The sequence below is a fragment of the Eublepharis macularius genome, chromosome 6, assembly GCF_028583425.1.
Source record: "Eublepharis macularius isolate TG4126 chromosome 6, MPM_Emac_v1.0, whole genome shotgun sequence".
Lineage (NCBI taxonomy): Eukaryota > Metazoa > Chordata > Lepidosauria > Squamata > Eublepharidae > Eublepharis > Eublepharis macularius.
Window position 1 is genome coordinate 41,195,940 of NC_072795.1, and position 23,633 is coordinate 41,219,572.

Here is a 23,633-nt window from a genome sequence, read left to right on the forward strand (position 1 = left end):
CCTTAAGAATGAACAGAGCATGGTTTCCAGTTCTGAAAAACACCAGGCTAACAAAACATTCTATCCCCGACAATAGCCCTGCAGAGAAGATTAGCACATCAAGTACCAATCCATATGCAAAAGAACCGCCTCAGGATACAGTGAAGCCTCCCGCCATTAGCATTCCACACCCTGGGAAACTCTTACAGGATGACTCAGCTCAACCCCACCCCTCCTGAGTAGATACAAATGACCTACATCTTTTCCACACTGTGACACTGAGAGATCTCTGTCTTTTGGTGCTACACCTCTGAAGATGCCAGCCACAGCTGCTGGCGAAACGTCAGGAACTACAATGCCAAGACCACGGCAATACAGCCCGGAAAACCCACAACAACCATAGGATGAATATTGTTGATAGTATAAATATTGTTGATAGTATCAAAAGCAGATACTCTTCTGTTCCCATGGATAGTGGACAAAAGTCTAGGTGACTGAACCAGGTTAGAGGAAAAAAACAGACTTGATGGGATTATTGTTGGCAGAGCAATTACACAGCAATTTAACATGTAAACTGATTAAAAAGTAAAGAAATGTTTTTTAGAAACTAACAAGCCTGATACTGTAGAGAAGAGATAGACAGAGAAACCTACAGTAGGTGTCCTGCTAGCTGAGCAAGAGTTAGACTGTTCTGAGGTGAAAGGATATTTTTCTAAGAGTAGCAATTTGGAGACAGACAAGGAAAGGCACTTGTTAGAAAGAAGATACTGAGTTAACCCTGCATTTCTATCTAAATAGCCTTTTGCAGCTCTCCCTACAGGATATTTTTCTCCGCTTTTGTACTTTTCTACACCAGATGTTGCATACTCCAACAATTATCTTGGGTGAACTTCTTGTACATCTAGATACAAAATACTTGAGGACAGTCTTCTCCCAAGTATTCCTTTACATGCTTTTTAAGAAAGCTAGTGAGCTCTTGCTCTGAATTCCTTTGCAGACAGATGCCAGTCTTGCATTTGCTAGGAACAGGGTCTTTTCTGCAGCTACTCCAATATTATGAAACACTCGTTCCTTGTGACTGGTCTCTTAGAGTTGCATGTCTCTTTGAGGAGGCTGTTGAAGACTTTTGATATCAGCTGTATTTCATTGTTGACTGTTGGGGTTTTATTGGTTTTTAAAGTTATAATTGATAGACTAAAGTTGGTTTTAATTCTGCAGGTGCGCTATAGAGGCCTTTTAGAAAAAGGATTCTTACCCTGATTCTAAATAATCAAATTAATGATTCTATGGAATTTTGGTACAGTTGCTTCAATTTTCTTATGTTGGTGTTACATGTATGGGTTACAAAATATGTAATACCATGTAACCATATACATTCTAATGTTTTGACTTTTTTAATATATTCAAAGGGACAGAAAACGGACTCGAGACTTTATGGAAACAGATTTTTCAGAAAGGTTTGTGTTGATTTGTAATAAATCTTACTCTCCTGCTCAAATTTGCCTTGAGTCTCAGTGAGAAAGAGCGTGTTGCAACCTAGCCAGAGGCAGCAGTCCCACTGAGGAACAGGCAGGCGAGTAGTCACAGCAAGCCAAGGGTCAGAGCCAAGGTATCAGTCCAGCAGAGGAGCAGACAGGTGGGAGTCCAACAAACAAGCCAGGGGTCAGAGTCAAGGAGTCCGTCAGATGGAGGAGCAGGCAGCAGGGAGAGTCTAGGAGGCAGGCCAAGGTCAGAGTCCAGTAAGTCATTCAGCAGGGGAAGGTACAAGGAGCTTCCAGGCACAGGGCTCTGGTTGCAAGGAGTGGTGAGTGAACTTGCTTCCACACTTGGCTACTTCAGCTTCTCTCTCTTATACTGTCCTAACGAGGAGCAGGTGTTGTCTCTTTGCCTGATAGCTCCAATCGGTATTGAGCCTGCAAATGAGCACTCCTTCTCTGCTCCCACAGAGCTGCCTTTGCTTTATGCTTCCTCTTCTCTGCTGGCCCAGGGAGCTCAGGCTTCTCTTTTGCTCTGGGGGAGTCTTTGTTTCCACCAGCCTGCACAGAGGTTTCTGGCTGCTCCTGCTGAGTTTCCTCTGGAGCAGCAGTTGGCTCTGGCTCCAGAGTAGACCCTGCTGGCTCTTCCATGGCTGGCTCCAGAGTAGACCCTGCTGGCTCTTCCATGGCTGGCTCTGGCTCTAGAGTAGCCTCTGCTGGCTGTTCCTGCTCGTCTTCTGAGGAGGACTCTGGGGCAAGAGGTAAGGTGGCCAGTTGAGGCTGACTCACGACAGAGGGACTGTAAATTTATTTATTAAAATATTTTAACCTCCCTTTCCCCTTGGCTCAAGGTGGCTTACGGTGATAATTAAAATATTACACGTTAAAACCAAAATAAAACTGCAAATCATAAGGCATGTCTTTCTATGATGTCTGCAATTTCATACTCATCAAAAACCCTGGAAACAAACAGGGCTTGTAGTACTTCCTAAGTATCTCCAACAACAGGGCATCTCTACAGGGAGCTCATTCTTCAGAGTGGGAGCCACAGTGGAAAAGGCCTGGGCTCTAGTCAATGCCAGGTGCACCACTCTTAAGTGTAGTAGCAGTCTGAAGACTTGTAGTTGGCTCGCTCATAGGAGCATATGAAAGGAGATGGTCCTTCAGATATATAGGCTCCAAGCCATGATGGGTTTTAGAGGTTATATAACCAGCACCTTGAATTGAATTCACAAGTGGACTGGCAGCCAGTAGAGTTGTTCCATAATGGGAAACATATGCTCCCATTAGCTATCCTCTGACAATAGTTGAGCTATCGCATCTTGGACCAGATGCAGTAAATAAAGTAAATATGCTGACCAACACCATTTTCACACGCTCTTGGAGGGACAGCCCACTCACTGAACACTGGTGGCTTTTCCCCAGGAATCCAGACAGCTCCATTTGCAAAACAGCTGCGGGCTGTTTAGCTTCCCTTTTTCTGCACCTTTTCTGGGAACACGCTGCTATGTTTCTGCATTTGCAGAAACTTGGGATAACAGCCCCTTCACAACCTAGAGAAACTCAGTTGGAATTCATTGCACTGACACAACGTTGGTGGAGAACTGAGCTCACTTTGCTGCCATCAGCACCACAGAGTAGGCACACTTATGTTCTCTCACCTGTGCTCAATCACATTTGAGTTTTCTTCCACTTGCATTCTAACCATCTGCCCAACCACTTCATCGCTTCTAGCTCCTCAATAAACCAAGGAACATTCTAGGCTCTGCAAGTGGGTATAGTGCATTCTGGGGCAATCATCTCTACAGCCTGGGTCGTCCCCATATTTTATAGATTGACCAGGGCTGCAACAGGAGCACCAACTTTACTGAATGGAAAATCTCAAAGAGATTTCAGGAAACTTTCTGTATCCATCATCCTTCTGGGACATACCATGTATGTAGCCTGTTAGTGCATATGAAGCCCACAGTGGGTCAGAAAAATGTTGCATAGGTCTGAGCTCCCTCCTCTTGTGAGCTGCAGTCCTGATCTGAATCCGACCCGTAGGCACTTGGGAAGCCCAGAATTCCAGAATATGTCTCTTGACCTACTTATCATTAAATGACATTTTTTCTTCATGTATTTAAAATCCGCTAAAGAATGTTCCATGTATAGTCCAAGCCAGTATTCACTGAAGCAGGGAGAGACAATCTTCTGTTGACATTCAATTTTAAAATGCCTTGAAAATTGGTAGCTTTTTGTTTCAAAATCCAAAGGCATGTTGCTGTAATTTAAAAAGTCTTATTAAATGCAGCTCTTGACCTGTACAGATATTCTGCTATCTGGTATGTTTCTCTCTAGATAATCTTTTTGAGATTCAAAGAACATTTTGTTTATATTTTTCCTTCAAGTGTAGCTTTATACTTGGGGCCATAGGTTCGTTTGGTGTTCTGAATAGAAGATACGTTGCACGTAAAACCCAGTTGCTAGATTCAATCAGTTTATTATACTTCAGCATTACTAAGAAATCTAACTTCATGATAGAGCTATGTAGAGAGCTATTGGCTTAGAAATAGATCCGGAGTTCTTTTGGAAAATAGAGAACACTGAGCAACTCTGCCTCTACTGGAGGATCACAGTGGAAGAGGGTTCAATGCATTGCTTTTTACCCTGCCTTTCACAATGATGGGTATTTTGCTAGTAATATTTAGAATGTATTAGATGAGAATAGGATCTACTGATCATCTAGCCCAAAGGTTATCTGGTAGTTAAAAAACAAAACAGGTATGCTTCAGTACAAAACATACAACCTGTATGATAAATGTGTGTTGGATCATATTATCTTAATCTGATTCAGTGGAATAATTGGGCTGTACTTTTATTTTTTTGAGGAACTTATATATCACCTCTTCAGGGAGTCTGCTTGAGTTGGTTCGCAATTATTTTTTTAAAAGCCAGAGTATAAAAACAGCAAAAAAATTAGCATCTTAAAATGAACTTGTAAAACAATCCTCAGTCCACAAGCAGACTGTAAACAAATTTTTTTAAAAGATCAAACTTCTTATTTTAAAAAAACTAGGTGGCACCTAAAAGAGTAGGGTAGGCATCGGGCAAGCGGCAAGGGGAAGGGTATTCCACAGGTGAAATGTCCCTGCTGAAAAAGCCCCATCTCTGGAAACAGTTAGAAAGTAGAATTCATAGCTAACATTCCAGAAAAACTAGTGCATTAGAAATCATATGTACCTTGAGACAGGGGGATGAAATTGAAATCATATGTTTAGCTCTACTGTTACTTATGTTTACCATTTCACCCCACAATAAAAAACCCCCAAATGCTGCAGTGTGATCAAAAAGTCAGTTATTAATCTTCTCTGTTAATGTAAATCTGATTTTGTCTTCTCTGCAGTAAAAGAAGCAAGAAAGGAGATAAGAATGGCAAAGGTCTAAGGCATTTTTCAATGAAAGTATGTGAAAAGGTCCAGCGCAAAGGAACAACGTCGTACAATGAAGTTGCAGATGAGCTGGTGTCAGAGTTTACAAATTGTAATAGTCACATAGCTACAGGTTCAGTAAGTAAAGAGAGACAAATATTTTCTCATACCACATTGTTGTCCCTGCCTGACAGGTTGCAGTCAGCTTTCTTATGATCAAAATGAAGTAGGTGGTGCTTTTCACCAATGGGCGCAAGGACAAGTTGTGTTGCAGCCTTATAGGAAGCAGAAGGGACCAGAGGTATTTGCTCTCATACTACGTTTTCTATAAACAGTTCAACAATTTAGAATTAGTTAAGTAAGTTATCTATGTCAGGGGTGACCATTGCTGCTACAGTTGTAGAAGCATACTGCTTTAGCATGATAGCATGGTTTGTGGCATCAGGGCAACCTCATGGTAATGAGGTTATGCAGGCACAGTTGTTCTAGTGTTTGTTCTGCTTATGGCAGTGTATATGATCAGGCTCTTAAATTCTAATTGAAATATTGCATGATGTTTTGCCAAGCTATAGGCAGTAGGAGACAGCAAAACTGGTCAGAAAAGGCCTAAAAACACCTGGATAATGTTGAAATTTGAGGTGGGGGGCATGCCAGAGCCCTTTTTATATAAGCTGCCTTTGTATTCTTGCCAAGGTATGGTAGACTCAATAAGGACAATCGCTGCCTGTAGTTCAGTAAGGTGATTGCCGATATTTATTAAATAGGCTTAATTATTACTCTAATCACTATTTTAATATTTATAAAGATTATGATTTTTGTATTCTATATTAATAATCCTTGTAGTACACATTTATATATTTGTTCTGATTCTCTCTTTTTTCTCCCCTCCTTGTCCCCTCCCCTCCTGTTCCCTTTTTGATTCAATAAAATTATATATATAAAAAGATGATTGCAGTAATGCAGCATCAGTGAAAGCTTCTGCATTATAGTCCTTTATTGATGTCTAGACTTTTCTTCCTCACCCCATTTCTTATTTTGGGGTGGATATTTTCACTCTGAGTTGAGCTGCGAGTGAACAAAGCTAGGAAACACATTCTTTCTTCTACTCTTGAGGAGAGCATGCTTGTGGAGATGGAGGAAGCATCCATGCCAGCCTTCCTCTGAAGCGGACAAGAGGATTGGTTGAGGGGGAAACAAAAGCATTCTGAGCTTCCCAGAATGAGCCAAGCATAAGTTAGGCTGGAAAGCATAAGTTGGCTAGAAAAGGAAGTTTATGCCAGTTTTTAATATTCAGCATCATGAGCTAAATTGTGCCTGTTCAGCTTATTACTTACTATCTGTGGATAAAAGCATGTTTTTAATTTAGTCTATTCACATACTGCTTTTTATTTTTTTTTTAAAAAAATGGCGAGAAAATGAATCTGTGACTGTAACATGTTGCAACTTGCAACATTTCAGTCTAAGTCTATATTCAAGAAAGTTGAAAATCCTATTCTTAGAGGTAGTCATCCAGTAAATGAACTATGGTCAGTTCAAGCTTTGGATAGAATCAAGGATTCTTTACTTCCCAACAGTTGTAGGGAACGCTATATACAAAATATGTACAGTATGTAAACGATAGCAGCCTTAATAGCCCACACTAGCTCAAGAGAACTTGGAAGCCTAAGCAGGATCAGCTATGGTTAGTATTTGGATGGGAGGTGACCAAGAAATACTGGGGCTGCTTTGCAGAGAAAGGCAATGGGAAAATTTACTTTGGGTAATCTCTTGCCTTGGAAACCTTTTGAGGGGTCACTATAAGTCCATTGTGACTTATCAGCACTTAAAAGATACCACGGAGCCCCAAATATGTATTAATGGCAAAAGAGACTCATGCTTAATCTTTACGTGTGATTGCGTACTTTAGTTTTCCATATTATTATTTTAAAAATGAAGTCTTGAAGTAATCCATCACCTTTTACTGTTGGTAGATGCAGCATCATGTGGCTCTCTGCTAAAATGAACATCTTGCTTACAAAACACAGTTAATGAAACCCTGAATGTATCCGACGAATCTAGACATAGGCTTATTCCTTGCACAGGCTCACACAGAGGTGGGAGGGGGAGAGAAGAGAAGGCTCCCCTCCCCCTCCCATATCTAACTAGTTTAACTTTTGTGAATGTTTTAAAAAAAAATTTCATGATCTTGTCTGTAGCTTAAGTCATAATAATGGAACCCTGCTGTCTCTTTCCTAGATGAGAACTGAAAACATTCATGCCATATGGTGGAACCTTGATTTGAATCTTTTCTAAAAGAAAATTTTAGCCATATTTGATATCTGTATGAAGTTGATATATTTAACAGCACTGTATTTTACTTAGGCTTATGATCAGAAGAATATTAGACGGAGAGTTTACGATGCACTCAATGTGTTAATGGCAATGAACATAATTTCAAAGGAGAAAAAAGAAATCAGATGGATAGGTCTTCCTACAAACTCAGCTCAAGAATGTCAAAATCTGGAGGTAAGGGAGTAGTGGAACATACATGCTGATTACTTTAAAAAAGGGAAGTATCTGAAATCTTTCCAACTCTGTTGTCTTTATAATAAAGGAATAGCACTTTAGAATAACAACTTTGATGTAATAGAGTATTTATCACATCTTGGCATTAACTCTAGTGGGACAAATTTGAATAGAATTTGAATGTATCTGGGAATTTTGTATCTGGGAATGTTGTGCTGTGTTTTGCTTCCCTGAAAAATTCTTTTCCTCACAAAAGATATAAATTTTCCCACAGAAAAGACGCTCCTTAATCTATATATTGTTTTGTATCTTTTATTTCACATCTGTTCTGAAGATAGAGAAACAGAGACGTATAGAACGAATAAAACAGAAGAGAGCTCAATTGCAAGAGCTTCTACTGCAGGTAGATTTTTTAGAATTTTACTTGAAAACAAAATCCCAGACTTGCTTGCTAAAATAAATTTGGTATCTCAGTCATTCCTTTTTGACATGCAGCTGAACTCCTGCTGCATGACATACAAGAAGTTGTATTGGTTTGTGACTGCTTCTTGTAAGCATAGAAGTGAACCATAGATCCTATTTCAGGTTGTCTCTCTTCACTCTGAGAAATGACACTTTCTAAATTAGCTTGTATATAGTTATGACATTCCATAGTCTAAGGACCCATTGTTGCTGAACTGCCAAATTCAAAGCCAATACTACACAGCACAAACTATCACTCTCTGAGATGGCAGCCTAGGAAACATTGCATGTGTTAAAATCTGATCACCTTCACTTCTTTTTACAGCAAATTGCTTTCAAAAATTTGGTACAAAGAAATCAACAAAATGAACATCAGAATCGGACCACTCCAGCTTTGAATTCTACCATACAACTGCCTTTTCTAATAATAAACACAAGCAAAAGAACAATTATAGATTGCAGCATCTCTTCTGACAAGTGAGTGTGATGTGGAAGCATACACTTAAGAATTCAGTCTATTTTGTAAAAAGTCTAGGAAACTCATGACAAAAAAGAGTATTCCGTTTAATTAATTTTAGTATAATGTTATTGTACAAATTTCAGATACCTTGTCGCTGCCATGTACAAGTTTAAATTTGTCTTGCAGCCCAGCTATTACAGAAGTGGAGGTATATTTGGAATGTACTTAGCTCTCACATTTAGTCTTTACTTTGTCTCATCACGTACTCATTCAAATAGTTATAGAACCCATGCCAATCTAATTACATCATAAGATAGAGTATTTAACTATCTTTTTAAAAATTATGGCATTTCCAAAACTGCCATTCTAACAAGCAACCATGTGGTCATCTTGGAATTCCAAAATTTTGGTAGATCAAGTTCCCCAACAGAAAATAACATTTCCCACTGACTAATGAATTGCTAACATTGCTACAGGTTGCAGCAGAAACTCTGAAAAGAATCTTGAAAATAGCAAAGAGTGCCAACAGAAACATATCTTTGTGACATATGATCTAGTCATTGCAAAACATGTACTTAGGATAACAAGCAGAAGCAAGTTCTAAATTCAGTGACTTGTTGATGATGCTTGGTAGATTTTGCGTGCATCTGACTGGCAATTGGAAAGTTCACAGAGAAATCGGGAGATGCTCACATCTTGGCAGAAATTGGAATGCTTGTACAGCAATAATTGAGCTGATAGCAGGTGCCCATTTAACAGATTTGAAAGGATACAACTTCTAGTTGTATCATTTCAACAAAGAAGAAATAGGAGTAGGGGGGAAAGCCCCCTCAAATTCAACCAAAACATACGGGGGGAAAAAATAGAGGTGTCAAGTTACAACCTAAGATGTAAAATATATTCCAAGAAGGTATTTATGATGGATGTGCACAAAGCATAGGTTAAATATTCGATTTAACATTCGATTTATATACTGTCTTTCAGGGCAACTTAACACCCACTCAGAGCGGTTTACAATGTATTTTATTATTATCCTCACAACAAACACCCTGTGAGGTGGATGGGGCTGAGAGAGCTCTGGGAAGCTGTGACTGACCCAAGGTCACCCAGCTGGCTTCAAGTGGAGGAGTGGGGAATCAAACCTGGTTCTTCAGATTAGAGTCCTGGCACTATTAACCACTACACCAAACTGGTGTAGTTAAAAACATAAGGCCTGAATGGCAGGTTACATGCAGATGTTCAAAATTGCTAAAACGTTCTCCATATACAGATGATGATACAGTTCAGTGACCAACACAAAGACAGACCATACGCGTTTCGGCCCTAAGGCCTTCCTCAGTGGTCAATTGTACAATATTTATAATCAAACACACCCACACATTCAGAAACCAATATAGAAATGCTCCCGATGCTTTATCTCTTGTATCGTATGGTATTATACAAATGTTACTGCAGACCAGGACTGCACTCACACAATGCTCTTCATTTTGTATTGTATTCTGAGGCTTGGTTTCCAGTGTATTTGGGCATGTTTCATCAGTCTGCAGACACGTATGGTCTGTCTTTGAGTTGTTCATTGAACTGTAGCATCATCTGTGTATGGAGAATGTTTTAGCAGTTTTTAACATATGCATGTAGCCAGCCATTCAGGCCTTATGTTTTTATTTTTAACCTATATTTTGTGCACATCCTTAATAAATACCTTCTTGGAATATATTTTACATTTTAGGTTGTAACTTGACCCCTCTATTTTTTTCTACAACTTCTAGTAGTCTAAAATCAATGGATTCTATTCTTACTGTGACATAACTGATGAAAAACATTTAAGGAAATTCAGAAAGGAATATTAGACTGAAGAATTGAGAATGCATGCACAAGCAAGCCTGGGAAAATAGAACAGTGCTGGACTAGTTGCCCCTACTTGATATATAAATTTTAAAATATTAGTAATTACAAATTATATCACAAGACAGTCTCTTAACATAAGAACTTTTAAAATAGAAAGATTATTTGGATCTGATGTAAGGGAGGAGAAAGCCTTTTTCTTTGTCAAACATTGAAAACAAAATATATGGGCCCATGTTTTTGAGTACAGTGGTTTAAAAAAGGCAGCCAGATATCTATGAACAACTTATACCAGTTCTGTTTCTTTATAAAACTGTAGTTTTTATTTTCAATTTGAAACATCAAAAACTATGTTTTAAACCTGCATATTATGAAATCATCATATAAACTCATACATTTGAAAAGAAAACATCTAACATTAGTAATTTCTGTGTGCATCTGGGCTAATTCTGTTCCAAGAATATAACTCTGTGGTGAGGTAAACTTTCTGTAGTGCAAGCACACTTGTTGTGCCGGCTTACAGGCAAATGCCTTGCAAGCAGAACTCCCACACGTGGCGCACTGTTTTCAGATATGATATCTTCACTGTGTCACTGCTACTCATTTTGGGAGTACCCTCAAATCCTAAACTGGAAGTTGCAGTCTGCAGTTCAAATATAATGGTAATACAGCTGTATTTGGAATTCTGAGTGTTACTCATGACAACCTGATAAGACCCAAAGGCTTGCAACCCCCCCCCCCCCCCAGTTGTCAGTCCAGGTCCCCTAAAAACAAAAAGTCTCCCAACAGAATTTTTAAAAATGGCAAATCAAATGTATATGCCACTCTGCCCTTCAGTAAAAGACTGTTACTCTAATAGTTACTTTTCCTATTAAAACAAAAAGGCTCTCTGCTCTGTCTCCAGATGGTACTTCATAGGCTTATTGATAGACAATATCTTGCTTGCCCTGGCAGGTTCTGTTGATGCTGGCGGAGGATTGCCTCAGGCTTCGTTGCAGTCTTCCCTCTGGTTCTGCTTGGGCATCAAGGTTACCAATATCCAGGTGTGACTTGTAGTTTTCACAGAATTACAACTGATCTCCGGATGACAGAGATCAGATCCCCTGGAGAAAAATGCAGCTTTGAAGGTCAGACTCTATGGCATGCCATAGATTTTAGGTAAAATCCACCCCCCAATTCTCCTCTCCACACACACCACCTCTAAATCTCTAGGAACGTGCTGGCCAGAGTTGGCCACGCTAGGCATTCTTCCCATCTCTTCAAACAGATGGAACCACAGATCTTCTAGTCTCTTCCTAGGCTACCTGTGCTCTTTTTCTTGTCCTCTCTTTAATGGCACATCCTTCTTGCCTTCAGCATCTCACCCATTCAGCTCTTGGAAGCTTTCTTCTTCTGGAAGATCTGCTACCTTCCAGCTGCATCTCTGCTATCCCTTCCCTCTGCTTCTCTCAGCAGCTCATTGTATAGCTGCTGAGAGAGGTCTCATCCAATCAGCTGCTGAGGTGGGCAAGCCGGATTAGTTCTGGAATTCCAGCTTTTAGGAGCCCCCTCAAAGCATTTCTCCTAATTGAAAACCTATTCTTACCTTGAAAGTTCTTTAGAGACTTTTTAACTTCCCCTTAGCGTCAATCATTTGCTTCCCCAACTGAAAATACATTTTAACACTTTGAAAGCCTCCTGCTATCCCTTAACAAAACCTTTGTATGTACACAGTATACAGATAACAATAACATAAATTCTGAAATTGTTACAGTTACGCACACTCACGCCACCACCACCTGGCTGCAACAAGCTGTAGAAATATGTTGGGGCCGTGCCAAACAAGTGTGTATTCTTGTTCACTCGTGCCACCACTGCACATCTTGAAGCAACTTTTCTGGCCATTTGTAAGGCCCTAGCAGTCTGTCCTGGTGCCACTCAACCTCATTTACTAGGCCAAAGAAGGACCAAAGGCACAGTCCCACAGAGTCTAAGCCAGGCCCAGTGGTGGTTCTGGAAAGGGCACTTGCTTCACCATAAGACCCTGCTTGTGCCAGTCTGACAAGCAGCTGGCAGGAGGTGACAGAGCCTGTAGCAGCTACAAAAAAGAGCCACAAAAAGTACAGTCTTAACAAAATAAATATCCTTTAATGAGTACACAGAAAGTGTCAGTAGTTATAAAATACAAAAATAATTGTGTTGTCAAGCATAAAACAGAATTCCAGATGTAGTTTGACATGCTGTCTTTATCAGTGGTACAGTACACACAATTTTGAAAACCCAACTTACAGTAAAATGTGTAAAAGTTATATACCAGCATCGTATAGACTCAGTCTTTACTGCTTGGCATTTGTACAATGCCCACAAAATGGAAATATCATGGATACAGATTAACTGTAAATGTCTCATTTAACCATGCACATCCAGTATTCGTTTACAGGTTTCAACAACCGTTGTCTAACTGATCAGTCCACTAAGTTTCACGACAAGAAATGAAATACCTAAACAAAACCTGTCTACAGTTACCATTAAATAGTTTTAGCTTTCTAGTTAAAAATAAAATAAACCAACCAGCAGAGACACCAGGGTTTTTTTTCTGGGAAAAGAGGTGGTGGAACTCTCAAAAGGGAAATGCCAGTCCCTAGGTAGTGGCTGGAGATATCCTGGAATTCCAACTGACCTCCAGGAGACAGGGGTCAGCTTCCCCCAGAGAAAATGGCTGCTTTGGAGGTTGGGCTCTATGGCATTATACCCCACTCTATTCCCTCCCATCCCCTCCCCTAAACCTGTCCTCCCTAGACTCTACCCCCAAATCTCCAGGAATTTCCCAAACTCCAAGGTGAATGTAAGAGAGCCCTTTTGCCATGCCTGGCAGCCCTCTTCCCCTCGTACGGGAGCCTTTACCTGCTGCCCAGGGAGGAGCCAGTGTGAGATGAGGTGAGCCGTGGCCTGTAGCCTCAGAGGGTGGGCACAAGCCGCCGCCTCCACGGCATCCCTTCTAGCCTCCCTTGCCAGGCAGGGGCTGAGACATCAAACCCCGTTCGGTATGCTCCGTAAATTTGGAGCACATGGACAAACTTCCTGCCCTACTGCTTGTTTCACCCGATGGGGGGGGGTACGAGGGAGTTCCCTCTTCCCCCTCCCATCTGGTGAGGGGGACAAGGAGATTCCTTCCTCCCCCTCCCATAAGGTGAAATAAGCAGTGGAGCGGGAAGTTTGCCTTGCAGCTTGCTTCAGCTGACCAGAAGAGGAGGGGGCTCCCCCGTCAGTCAGCTGAAGCCAGCCCTGGGTTTCTATTTAAAGCGCCTTGAAAGGGAGCCCCTAATGCTTCTGCATTGTGCCAGGAATGACATCATTCCCACTGCAATGTAGAAGCATTTCAGAGCTTGAACACAAAGTAGGTGCTCCCATCATGCCCCCCCCCAGTCTCCCTGTGCCCTGCTTTGAACCCTGGGGGACCTGGCAGCCAGGGCCGGCGCCACCATTGAGGCAGTGAGGCAGGTGCCATGGGCGCTGGGGCTCCAGAGGGGGTGCCAGGGGCGGAGGCGCATGCCACGGAGCTGATGTGCCTGGCCCGCAGCTGCTGCAGCCTGCCAGCCCCGCGCTGTCACACACCCCTGGCCGGGTGCAGCAGCTGCGGGCCAAGCATGGCAGGTGTCTGGGGTGGCGTGCAGAGCGCGGGCAGCCTCCGTGTGCCGTCCCAGCCACCCACCGGCCAATGGGGCCAGCTTTGCTGCATGATGATGTCATCACGCGGTGACGTCACACAGTCCAGGGGGGCCCCATGCACACTATGTGCATGCGCACATAGGGGCAGCTGCAGGCACCAGAAACCCTGGCGCCACCCCTGCTGGCAACCCTATAACCTGGAGTTCAGCATGAGTGCACTGTTCTGAAATAACATAGTAGGAGGCTATGCCAACCCTTTCTTACTAAATGCAAGGCAATTGGAGAGGTGTGCCACTTTTTAAAGATGAAGAGACAAATCTAACAGTGGTCAAAGGAAATAACTAGATGAGCCATGATAGAACTGTGATCTCCCAATCATTTTCATTAAAGGCTACAGGAAGGAGGCTAGGTTTGCCAACTCTGGGTTCGGAAAGTCCTGGAGATTCAGGGGTGGAGTCTGGTGATCATGGCATTTGGGGAGGGGAGGGGAAGGAGTTTAGCAGGTTATAACGCCATACAGTCCACTCTCCAAAGCAGCTCTTTTCTCTAGAGGATCTGATCTGTGTTGTTTGGAGATCAGTTATAATTCCAGGAGATCTCCAGACCCCACCTGGAGGTTGTAAGCCCTGGAGGAGGCCAAGTTTGGTTCCACCTGCCGCCGATATGGTGAGCGGGGGTAGGGTGAGGCTGGGTAGCCCTTTAAAGATCTTTTTTCCTTGTCTTGTGTGCGTATTGTGTTGTAGCATTACAGTGCAGCTTGGCAGAGAAAGGGGAAAAAGGGGTGGTGGCTCCAGGCAGTGGGAGGAGCTGAAATCGCTCCTTGCTTACTTATAATGTGATGTCTGCAGTTTAGCTTGGGCTAATGGAGGAAAGGGAAGTGTTCGCAGCACACTTGGAGCTGCTGTCATGGTGGTGGCAGTTTTTGTGTCCCACCCACAGATTCTCCCCACTCCACATTTGGCTTACTAGGAAAACAAAGTATTGTGATATCTGTGTTTCCTCATAAGGTATATCCTTGCTCAGTTTACAAGGGAAGTGTATTGCCATTCGGTGTTTCACTCCTCAGATGTGAAACTGAGCTGCAGAAGCAGCCACAAAACCTCAGAAGAGAAAATGTAATTTTTCTCACCCAAGCTGTTTCTCCAATTGGAAATGCCCCTTGGGCTGCTTTATTGTGCCCATCATTTTCCTTACTGAGATTTAAAGCAATTCTTATAATGAACAGTATTAAGAAGGCCAAAGTTTAGCTCCTGGGCAGTTTTGCAACCTTATTAGTGATACTGAAACAATAACCTGTTAAAATAAACTTAAGTTCATTCCTGTACACCACTTTCTGATTCTTCCTTGCAATTGTACTCTTGCTGATCAGAATTGCTGAGGAAAACAGAAGAAGAATCTGTAGCTGGTAGCACCTTTTCCCTCTCTCTCTTACTGTTTTCTTCAAATGTTATCCAGTACTCTCTTACTAATGCTCCAGCAACCCCACGGCTGGCTTCAGCTGACCAGTGAAGGAGACTCCTCCTCCCGCTGGCATCAGCAGGAAAGAGCGGCCAGCCATGTGGGGTGTTTGCAAGGGACCCCTTCCTACCCCTTGTACCAGCTGAGAGGTGGCTGTTTGAAAGCAAACACCCAGCGCCGGCTCTTTCCAGCCATGGGAGGGGGAGGAGGGACCCCCTCCTCCTGCTCGCATCGGCTGGCTATGCGGAGGGAGTTTGACAGGAGCCAGCTGGCTGCTTGCGAACATCTGGTGCCGGCTCTTTCCAGCAATGGAAGGGGAAATGTCTGGAGATCAGGGGGCAGGGCCAGTAGACATGTTGAGGTGCCGGAACGTTGTTCCATCATGTTCCGGCTGAAAAAAAGCCCTGAGAGAGACTCTCACTCTAGCATAGTGTCTTGAAAAGTCGGGGGAAGCATTATTCTTGAAGAAGAAAGCATGTCTATCTTCTTTCTGCGAAATATCTGAGTTTGCAGGTGACCCATGTGTGCAAAATAGGTACTTTGCAAAACAAAAGAAGATTTGGCTAACCATATCCAACCAAAATTTACATTCAAATAGAACTTATCTGTATACCGTTATCAGGTCATCTTTCTATGAATAAGAGCAGAGGGTGTTATCTCAGAGTATATAAAAATACTTCTTTGGATCAGAATGTTCTGGAAAGAAAATCTCTGGGTCACCCCAGTATGTAACATACTTCTTTGGAACAGTAAGTGACAGTACTTTGAGAACAGCATCACTTATACATTAGTAAACAATGTCCTGAGAGGGAAAAAGTTACAGAGCTACTTATTTATGCCTTTTGCCTCCCCAAAAAGTGCAGTACTGGGAGATACATTCTAAAAGATATTTTTATATACTATAAACCAGAATGAAGTAAGGATGATGTATATGGAACGTGTTTGGATGTACACTTACGTGGAAAAAAAGGGCAGAAGAAAAACAAACTTTGTTTTTGTGACAGGGCTTGCAGATGACCTTTATAAGCCTTTGGGCTTAGTACAAGGAAAGGTTCTGGATTAAGCAAGATTTTCCTCATGTTTGAATCTGTTTAATGAGGGAGAAGTTTATGGACTCCTATTGCCTTCCATGGAAAAAGTGTTTTAATTGGGAAATGTAATAATTTGAACCCTGCTGAGGTGCCAGTTGTACAAATGCAATCAAAGCTCTTGCTGAACCAAGCTATGTTTTAAATATATCTTTCTCATGAAGTAATCTCCTGTGTGTAATTGAATTTGGACACTTGTTAACATTATAATTTTAAAAATGCAGCTGGGCTTCTATAGGAAATAGTCTCACTTTGATTTTTTTTTCTTTCTGCAGATTTGAATACCTCTTTAATTTTGATAATACCTTTGAAATCCATGATGCTGCTGAGGTTTTGAAGCGAATGGGAATGTCATTTGGTTTAGAGGCAGGCAAATGCTCATCAGAAGACCTAAGAACTGCTAAATCACTGGTGCCAAAAGCTTTAGAAAGCTACGTCACAGGTAAGATAATTGTGGCTTTAACATATTGTTGCTAAGCCTCACCTTAGTGAAGTATTTTCTAATGATCTCAGGTCTCAAGAAGATAAAACAGTTTTGAGTGATTTATGAAAGTCAGCAGGATTTCTTGCCTAAAGGTAGCTTTAAAATTAACTTTCTAGTGTACCTAGATGTCAGTACAGGCATACCGTAGTGGGCAACTGTTAATCCTTGCTGCCAAGGCTTTGTTTAAATGTTTAAAGAGTACTGTACAGAGAGACATTGCAGATTTTAGCATGAGAACCCAGAAAGGATCCTGACAATAAAGTTCATAAGGGGTAGTGATGAAAGTTCAGTAATAGTTGGGTGAGGGGGTGGGGAAAGGGCCAGAGAATAGACTTGTGGGAGAGAGCCAATGGCAGAGGTGCTCCTCCCTCATTTGGCCGCAGTAAGTTTATCCTGATATTACCTGACTTCATTTAGCTAACACAAGTGCAAGCATGTTTAGCCTGTGCCTACTGAACTTAATTAGCTTGCCTCACACTAAAAACAACAACAACAACAACAAAGCTGCTTAAGAATGCCAAGGAGGAAATAGAATGTCATCCATGACATTTAAGAATAAAATGGGTTGCTAGTTTCTACCAAAAATCTCTTTTTGATATCCTCTGTCCTGAAGCTACAGTTAGGGACTTCCATACCTGCTCCGCTGTTAGCACCTTACAAAAGTCCTCAGTCCATCCTGTTCTGTGATAAAGTTGAGAGCCAAACTAGACATTACTTTTTTCACGATTTTGTCACAGAGCCAACTTGTGTTACACAGCAGCTGCTCAGAATGCTGCCATGGGGGTGGGGGGGAGGACTCTGCTCTTTTGTCCTCCCCCCAGCTGTATTCCCACACAAAAACAGCGCTGGAGGGGAGTTATTTTCCCATTTTCACTGTTCAACATGGAGTATTTGTGCTAAGATGAAAACAGGAAAATAACTCCCCCCCCCCCCGCCCATGAACTGTTTTTGTATGTGGGAAAACATCGGGGGGGGGGGACACAGGAGTGGAGTCCTTCCCCTTCCTTCCTGAAGAGGTATTGTGAGCCTTTTTGGGCTCCCCACCCTTTTAAGAAGTCATTCCCCACAGCTGCTGTGCAGCTGCAGGGAACATGAGTTGGCTCTATGGCAAACTCATGAAAAAAGTAAAGTTTAGTTTGGCTCTAAGGGAGTGATGTGAGGGCTAAGTTCATCCCAGAAATTGCCCTTCCCACAGTGGGTATATTTATTCATATGCCTCCTCCCCCATGGATGAACCCAAAGAACCTTACTGTACATCAAATTAAATATAAAAGCAAATACTTTTAAAGAAACAGACACAAATTTTAGGACAGCCAGTGTTTGGAGAGGCTTGGGCAGGTAATTTTTTCTAATGCCGTGTATCAAAGAACAAACCTAATAGTTCAAAGACCCTTATATGTTCTCATAATTATAACATAACTATAGCATGGTTGTGGCTAATCTGCCTGACTATTGAAGTCAGAGGCCTGTGCAAACAATGTAGGTCATTTAAACATGCGTTGTAAAACTTTCAAGAAGAGAATAGGAACCAGATTCCTATGGTTGGTATAATCCATTCTTTCTTTGGTGGATTTGTGCTATAATGAAAATGTAATGAAAATGTAAAAATAAGAATTTACAAAAAATTTAACATAGTGGTTGTATGTGCCTCTTTAACAACAACTGTTCATAAATAATATTGGTCCTGATTCATGGCTTGATAAAGTGCAGGTATGTTTAGGATTTACAAATTTGTAAATCAACTTTCTATTTTGATAATTGCTAACCAGGAATTCTAGTATCAGGTGGCCGTTTTGGTGTCCCAAATTGGTTTGCTCTGCGAACTTGACAATATTTACTTTGCTGTCAGTGCCAAACAGTTGTGACTGAAAGGCAGTTGATATAGTGATGGTTTACACAGAAGTTCTATAAGTAGAACAACTTTAATGAGGCTCCTTAGATTCAAGGATATCAATACATAAAGTACAATAAGCCACATACTCTCCAGATATATTGAATAAACTTTTGAGATCTCAGATGCTGAACAGTCACTTATATGAATGTGACTGTGTTGTATTAATTTCATACAATGAATATGGCAACTCTAGAAAGGGTTAACCAAACCACGAAGTTCATTCTTTGTAATATATATGGACCTTGTTTCCTATGTGTCTTGTTTTTAGAACAATTTCTTGAAAATCTGAGCAAATAATGAAGGCATATCAACTTAATTCATCTCATTCACTTCCTTACTAACCTATGTAAATGATCCTTTGCGCTGTTCTTACAGATTAAATTTCTTACAGTTTAAATTTACTGGGTCTGTGATGTAATTCTATCCTCAAAAGGGTCTTTTCCTTGCTAAACTAGGACATGTTAAAATGGGGAGGTTTTGACTACTGAACTTCACTGATACATTGTTCTTGCTCACTGCAGCTCTGTAACTCAGACTCTAAAGCCATGCTTGACTTGAGAAACACAGCCGATATTTTTAATCATAGGGAAATGAGGGAAGGAATAGAAAGCCAGCAAATGTAGCTGCAAAGTTAGGTGTGAATTCAGATTGATCAGCACATTGATCCAGGTATTCTACTTGCTTGTTTGTAAAGGAAGACTAATGCCAGCTCTGTTGGAGCAAAGACCTCTTTTTACATGGTGTAAACCTAATTATTCTAGCCCCCAAAATGCTACTTTCATGTAAAAGTTTATTTTTCTGTGTTAAAACACAAGTCAACATGAACTTGTTAACCTTTAATGCTGATAGTAAATCAGGCTCTGTATAGAAAGGTACACAGAAAACTGTACAGATGGTACACTAGAGGGCCTCAACATGGTGCCCATGGGTGCTATGGTGCCCACTTTCACCTTTCCTGGTGCCTGCTAGGTGAGGCTTCTTGCCCAGCAGGGCTTCTGATTGGCCATTGGAGGTCTGATTGGCTGTGCAGATTAAAATAAAGTTAATGGCAACTGCCACTAAAGCATTTTTTTCTGTTTTTTAACGGTTTTGGATTCTGAAGGCCTATGGCCACATACAATAAATTCAAAGTACTAAAGCATTGGTTTTATTTTCTCTCTCACTTCTCATTCCCAGAATATATTTTTAAAAATACTCTTCTTGTCCTCTGCACTTGGGCTGCTTCTGTGTGTGTATGATTCTTCCTTCTGTAGCTGCCATTTTGTGGTTGTGCCTTGTGTCAGAATTCCAAAGGTGCCCATAGATTCAGAAAGGTTGGAGACCTCCATGCTACACAGTTCCTACTGACAGTCTCTGAATACTTTGCACACAGTTTATACAGTGGAAGGAGGGGGATACAGAACACTTGAGCTCCAAAAGTCTTACAAATTTTGCTCCATGGAAGATAGAATTTTCAGGATTCTGAAATTTCAAAATGGTATGTAGCTTGGTAACCAGAGAGCATGCGTCTCTGAAGTTGGAATGGTTCTGATCAGGAATACTGCTTTTACGTGTATACTTTATTTTTAACTTAAAAGTGAGGAGTGTAGAATTGTAATTAATTTTATGCTTTGCTTTAGATATGTCTGCAGGAATTTCTTGGGTGAACAAGGGACTAGTTCTCAGTTCTTCTCAAGCAGTTTTACATTTTGATACAGCTGAGGAGGCTGCTGTTTCTAAGTCAAGGTAAATAAATGCTGATTTGCTTTTATGCAATTTGAAATAGCTCTTTATAAAAGCTGCTCCAGAACTTTTATTTCCTATTAAACACTGACAAAAGCATATTAAGTTGTTCCTTTGTAAGGTTAATTTGGTTACATCTCTGTTAATTGCCTTTCCTTTAAACATGTTTCCAGATTTATCTCTGAATGAGGAAATGTACATGTAGATCTAAGAATAATTAGGCCTATTTTGCATTGTGATTGGGAAAAGAGGAATTGCGCAACTACAAGTTTAAACTAATCAGGGCACAAATGCATGAGTTTCACCCTTTTATCAGTTGATTTGTCGACACTTGATAGTTCTTATCAGAATGTGTAACCTAGGCAGAGCCCCAAAAGGTACTAAAGATAGGTTTCATAAAAATTTGAATACAGTTCCCCCTGTGTTTTGAAAACTTTAGGGGAATTGTGGAACATACACATTTAAATGTTATTTGTGAATAAGAGAAGTTGAACTTCCTTGCTTAGATTTTCTTTAACGTCTCTGTTTCATAACAAGATTTACATGCATGGTCATTTACATTTACATGGTTTCATACATTTACATGGTTTCATAATTCCCCTAAGAGAATTTTGAAATACATCTGCAACTGCATTCAAATTTTTATTAATATGTTTTCCTTTGCACCTTTTTGGAATCTATCTCCATTATGTTCTTCACTGTTTTGTGCATTTCCCCTTTCTCTCTGTTGACTCTTCAACAGAATGTGCAAACTTTCTCTCTCCTCTTCTGACAAATACTATGTATGACCTGATGTTGGGTCATTGGAATGTTCTGTATGTGGAAATTCGTCTGGAATAGGTTAGTCACACTTTCATTGGGCTTTTTTTGTTTTGTTTTGTTCCTGCTCTTCTACTAAAGGGGTGTAGGGGTGGCATATGTTCTCTCCTATTTCCATTTTGGGCTAGAAGACAGTGACTGACCCAAGGTCACCCTATGAATTTCATGACAAACTAGGGAAGGCAAACACTCCTAGTCTAGTACTTAACACTACACTAGCTTTCATCATTTTCACAACACATAGAAGTAATTTTTGAGTTAAAAATTGGCATGCGGTGAATATGTCTGTGCAAATCAAGCCTTCTTCTATCATGTGTTCTGCAATCCGTCAGATGTTGTATTGGGGCATCATTTAAATGAAATGAATGAAAACTTTTTAGCTACAGAGTTCAATGGATTTCACCTTTTAAAATATGTCTAATAGGCTGTGGAGATGAGTTTCTCTGACAAACTAATTTTCTTTTTTTTGATAGTGGAAATCCAGGAGAGCTATGTTTAGATGCTGAAGTAGCCTTAGCTACAGGATATCTCCTGGCCCCCAGCAGTCAACAGTCCAGCCGTGCGACATCACGCTACTCAGAGTCCCGTGGTGAAACACCATGTTCATTTAATTATGAAGATGAGGACGAGGATGAAGATGATCCCTCTTCACCAGAATAAAGACAAAAACCAGCCATACAAAATGCTGCTCTTGTGCGCTGTTAGCATGAGCTCATTTTCTCTATGTAGTTTTTTCCTCTTTCACCCCTCTTTGAGATTTTGGAAAGATTCATCCTATGTGAGAGAGGGAGAGAATGAAAGAATTCTTAATTAACACGGGGCATGATCCAGTCCTTAAATTCATGCATATAGGACAGAACAGAGAAGTCTTCAGATAGGCAGATAGATATTCAGTGGTGAAAATATATAGTGTCACTGGTATCTGTATCCAGTGCATAGGGGCAGTATGGCTCTCATCTTTAGATTAGATGGAAGGGTCTGATCAGAGCCAGACAGCTGCTGTCTCTATGTTGTAGTACTGGGCAGCTGGTTGTCAGTTTGAGAGGTAGCTATGTGATAACTTGTTTAGTGAACTGAGGCCTACTGGGTCATAAAGCTGCTCATTGCCTGCTGGATCCTGGTGGCTACTTCAGTAATGTTGTCTAGCAAAGTGAGAATCCCCAGTAAAGCTAGTGACAAGCAAGAGTATGAAATGCCCCTTCCCCAGCTTTGTTACTGGCCAACATACAACTGCACACTCACCTCTTTTGGACCCACAGGTAGTATGGTTGGATCAGCTTTTTTCATGTACAACCAAGAAAAAGAACACTTGTAAGTAAAATGCATAGTTGGTTTTCTGTAACATGGTATATCACTTTCTTAGCTGTTGGTTGTTGTGGGTTTTCCGGGCTGTATTGCCGTGGTCTTGGCATTGTAGTTCCTGACGTTTCGCCAGCAGCTGTGGCTGGCATCTTCAGAGGTGTAGCACAAAAGACAGAGATCTCTCAGTGTCACTGAGAGACACTGAGACACTGAGAGATCTCTGTCTTTTGGTGCTACACCTCTGAAGATGCCAGCCACAGCTGCTGGCGAAACGTCAGGAACTACAATGCCAAGACCACGGCAATACAGCCCGGAAAACCCACAACAACCATCGTTCGCCGGCCGTGAAAGCCTTCGACAATTCTTAGCTGTTGTCCTTCATTCCCTAAGATGCTTCTTATCTCATAGTCTCTTGACTATACTTGTTTTTTTTGCAAAATATCATCTGTCAAGTCTAATAACATGAGGGAGGCTATTGAGATGCATGTTTTGGTCTAATCTTGTAAAGTACAGAGACAATTATACAGATTCGTTTAGGAAAATGTATTTGAGCTTTGGAGGCTCTTTTATTTTAAGAACTTGAAATTTACCTTTTCTACAGGTCTGTATTTTCCCTTTCTGTTATCCATCATTAAGTAGCAAGATGATAAACAGCATTGAGCTGCTGCTAGTTTAACGATAGAAAAGAATGAAGAAAACTCTTCTTAAAACATTAAAAGTTCTAAATATTAGGATTTTAATCGGGTCGTGGTGTTAGCTGGTTTTTGTAAATGAAAGTGATTTCAGAGAGTTAAAATTGTAGCAGGGCTGTAATCATTATATTTTATATAATTTTAGGTTAAGAATATGCTATTAAATCCAAGCAAATTTAGTTACAATGAAATAAAAATTATATTCTAAAATAGTGCTAAGATTTTTCCAAAAATTCTACACAAAGCTCACAATAATTTATATAAAACAAAACTATTTTTAAAGAACTGAAAGAAAATTTTGTCACTAATCTTCTGATCTTGGATTTTTAAAAATTACTTATTGTTGTATAACTCCTTAATGTACTGCTGCTAAGAAAAATCACTCCATGG

General features: G+C 40.8%; 1 protein-coding gene across 1 annotated transcript in view; it reads left to right on the forward strand.

The window, feature by feature from the left end:
• The window catches only part of TFDP2 (transcription factor Dp-2), a 34,281-nt gene extending 11,682 nt beyond the window's left edge, over positions 1 to 22,599 (forward strand). The window contains exons 3-10 of the mRNA XM_054984193.1: positions 1,389 to 1,436; positions 4,840 to 5,002; positions 7,226 to 7,369; positions 7,704 to 7,772; positions 8,157 to 8,308; positions 16,606 to 16,772; positions 20,328 to 20,433; positions 21,723 to 22,599. Coding sequence (XP_054840168.1) covers positions 1,389 to 1,436; positions 4,840 to 5,002; positions 7,226 to 7,369; positions 7,704 to 7,772; positions 8,157 to 8,308; positions 16,606 to 16,772; positions 20,328 to 20,433; positions 21,723 to 21,909 — 1,036 coding nt within the window. The 3' untranslated portion in view covers positions 21,910 to 22,599. The remainder of the gene's footprint in view (positions 1 to 1,388; positions 1,437 to 4,839; positions 5,003 to 7,225; positions 7,370 to 7,703; positions 7,773 to 8,156; positions 8,309 to 16,605; positions 16,773 to 20,327; positions 20,434 to 21,722) is intronic.
• The last annotated feature ends 1,034 nt before the right edge of the window (positions 22,600 to 23,633 follow it).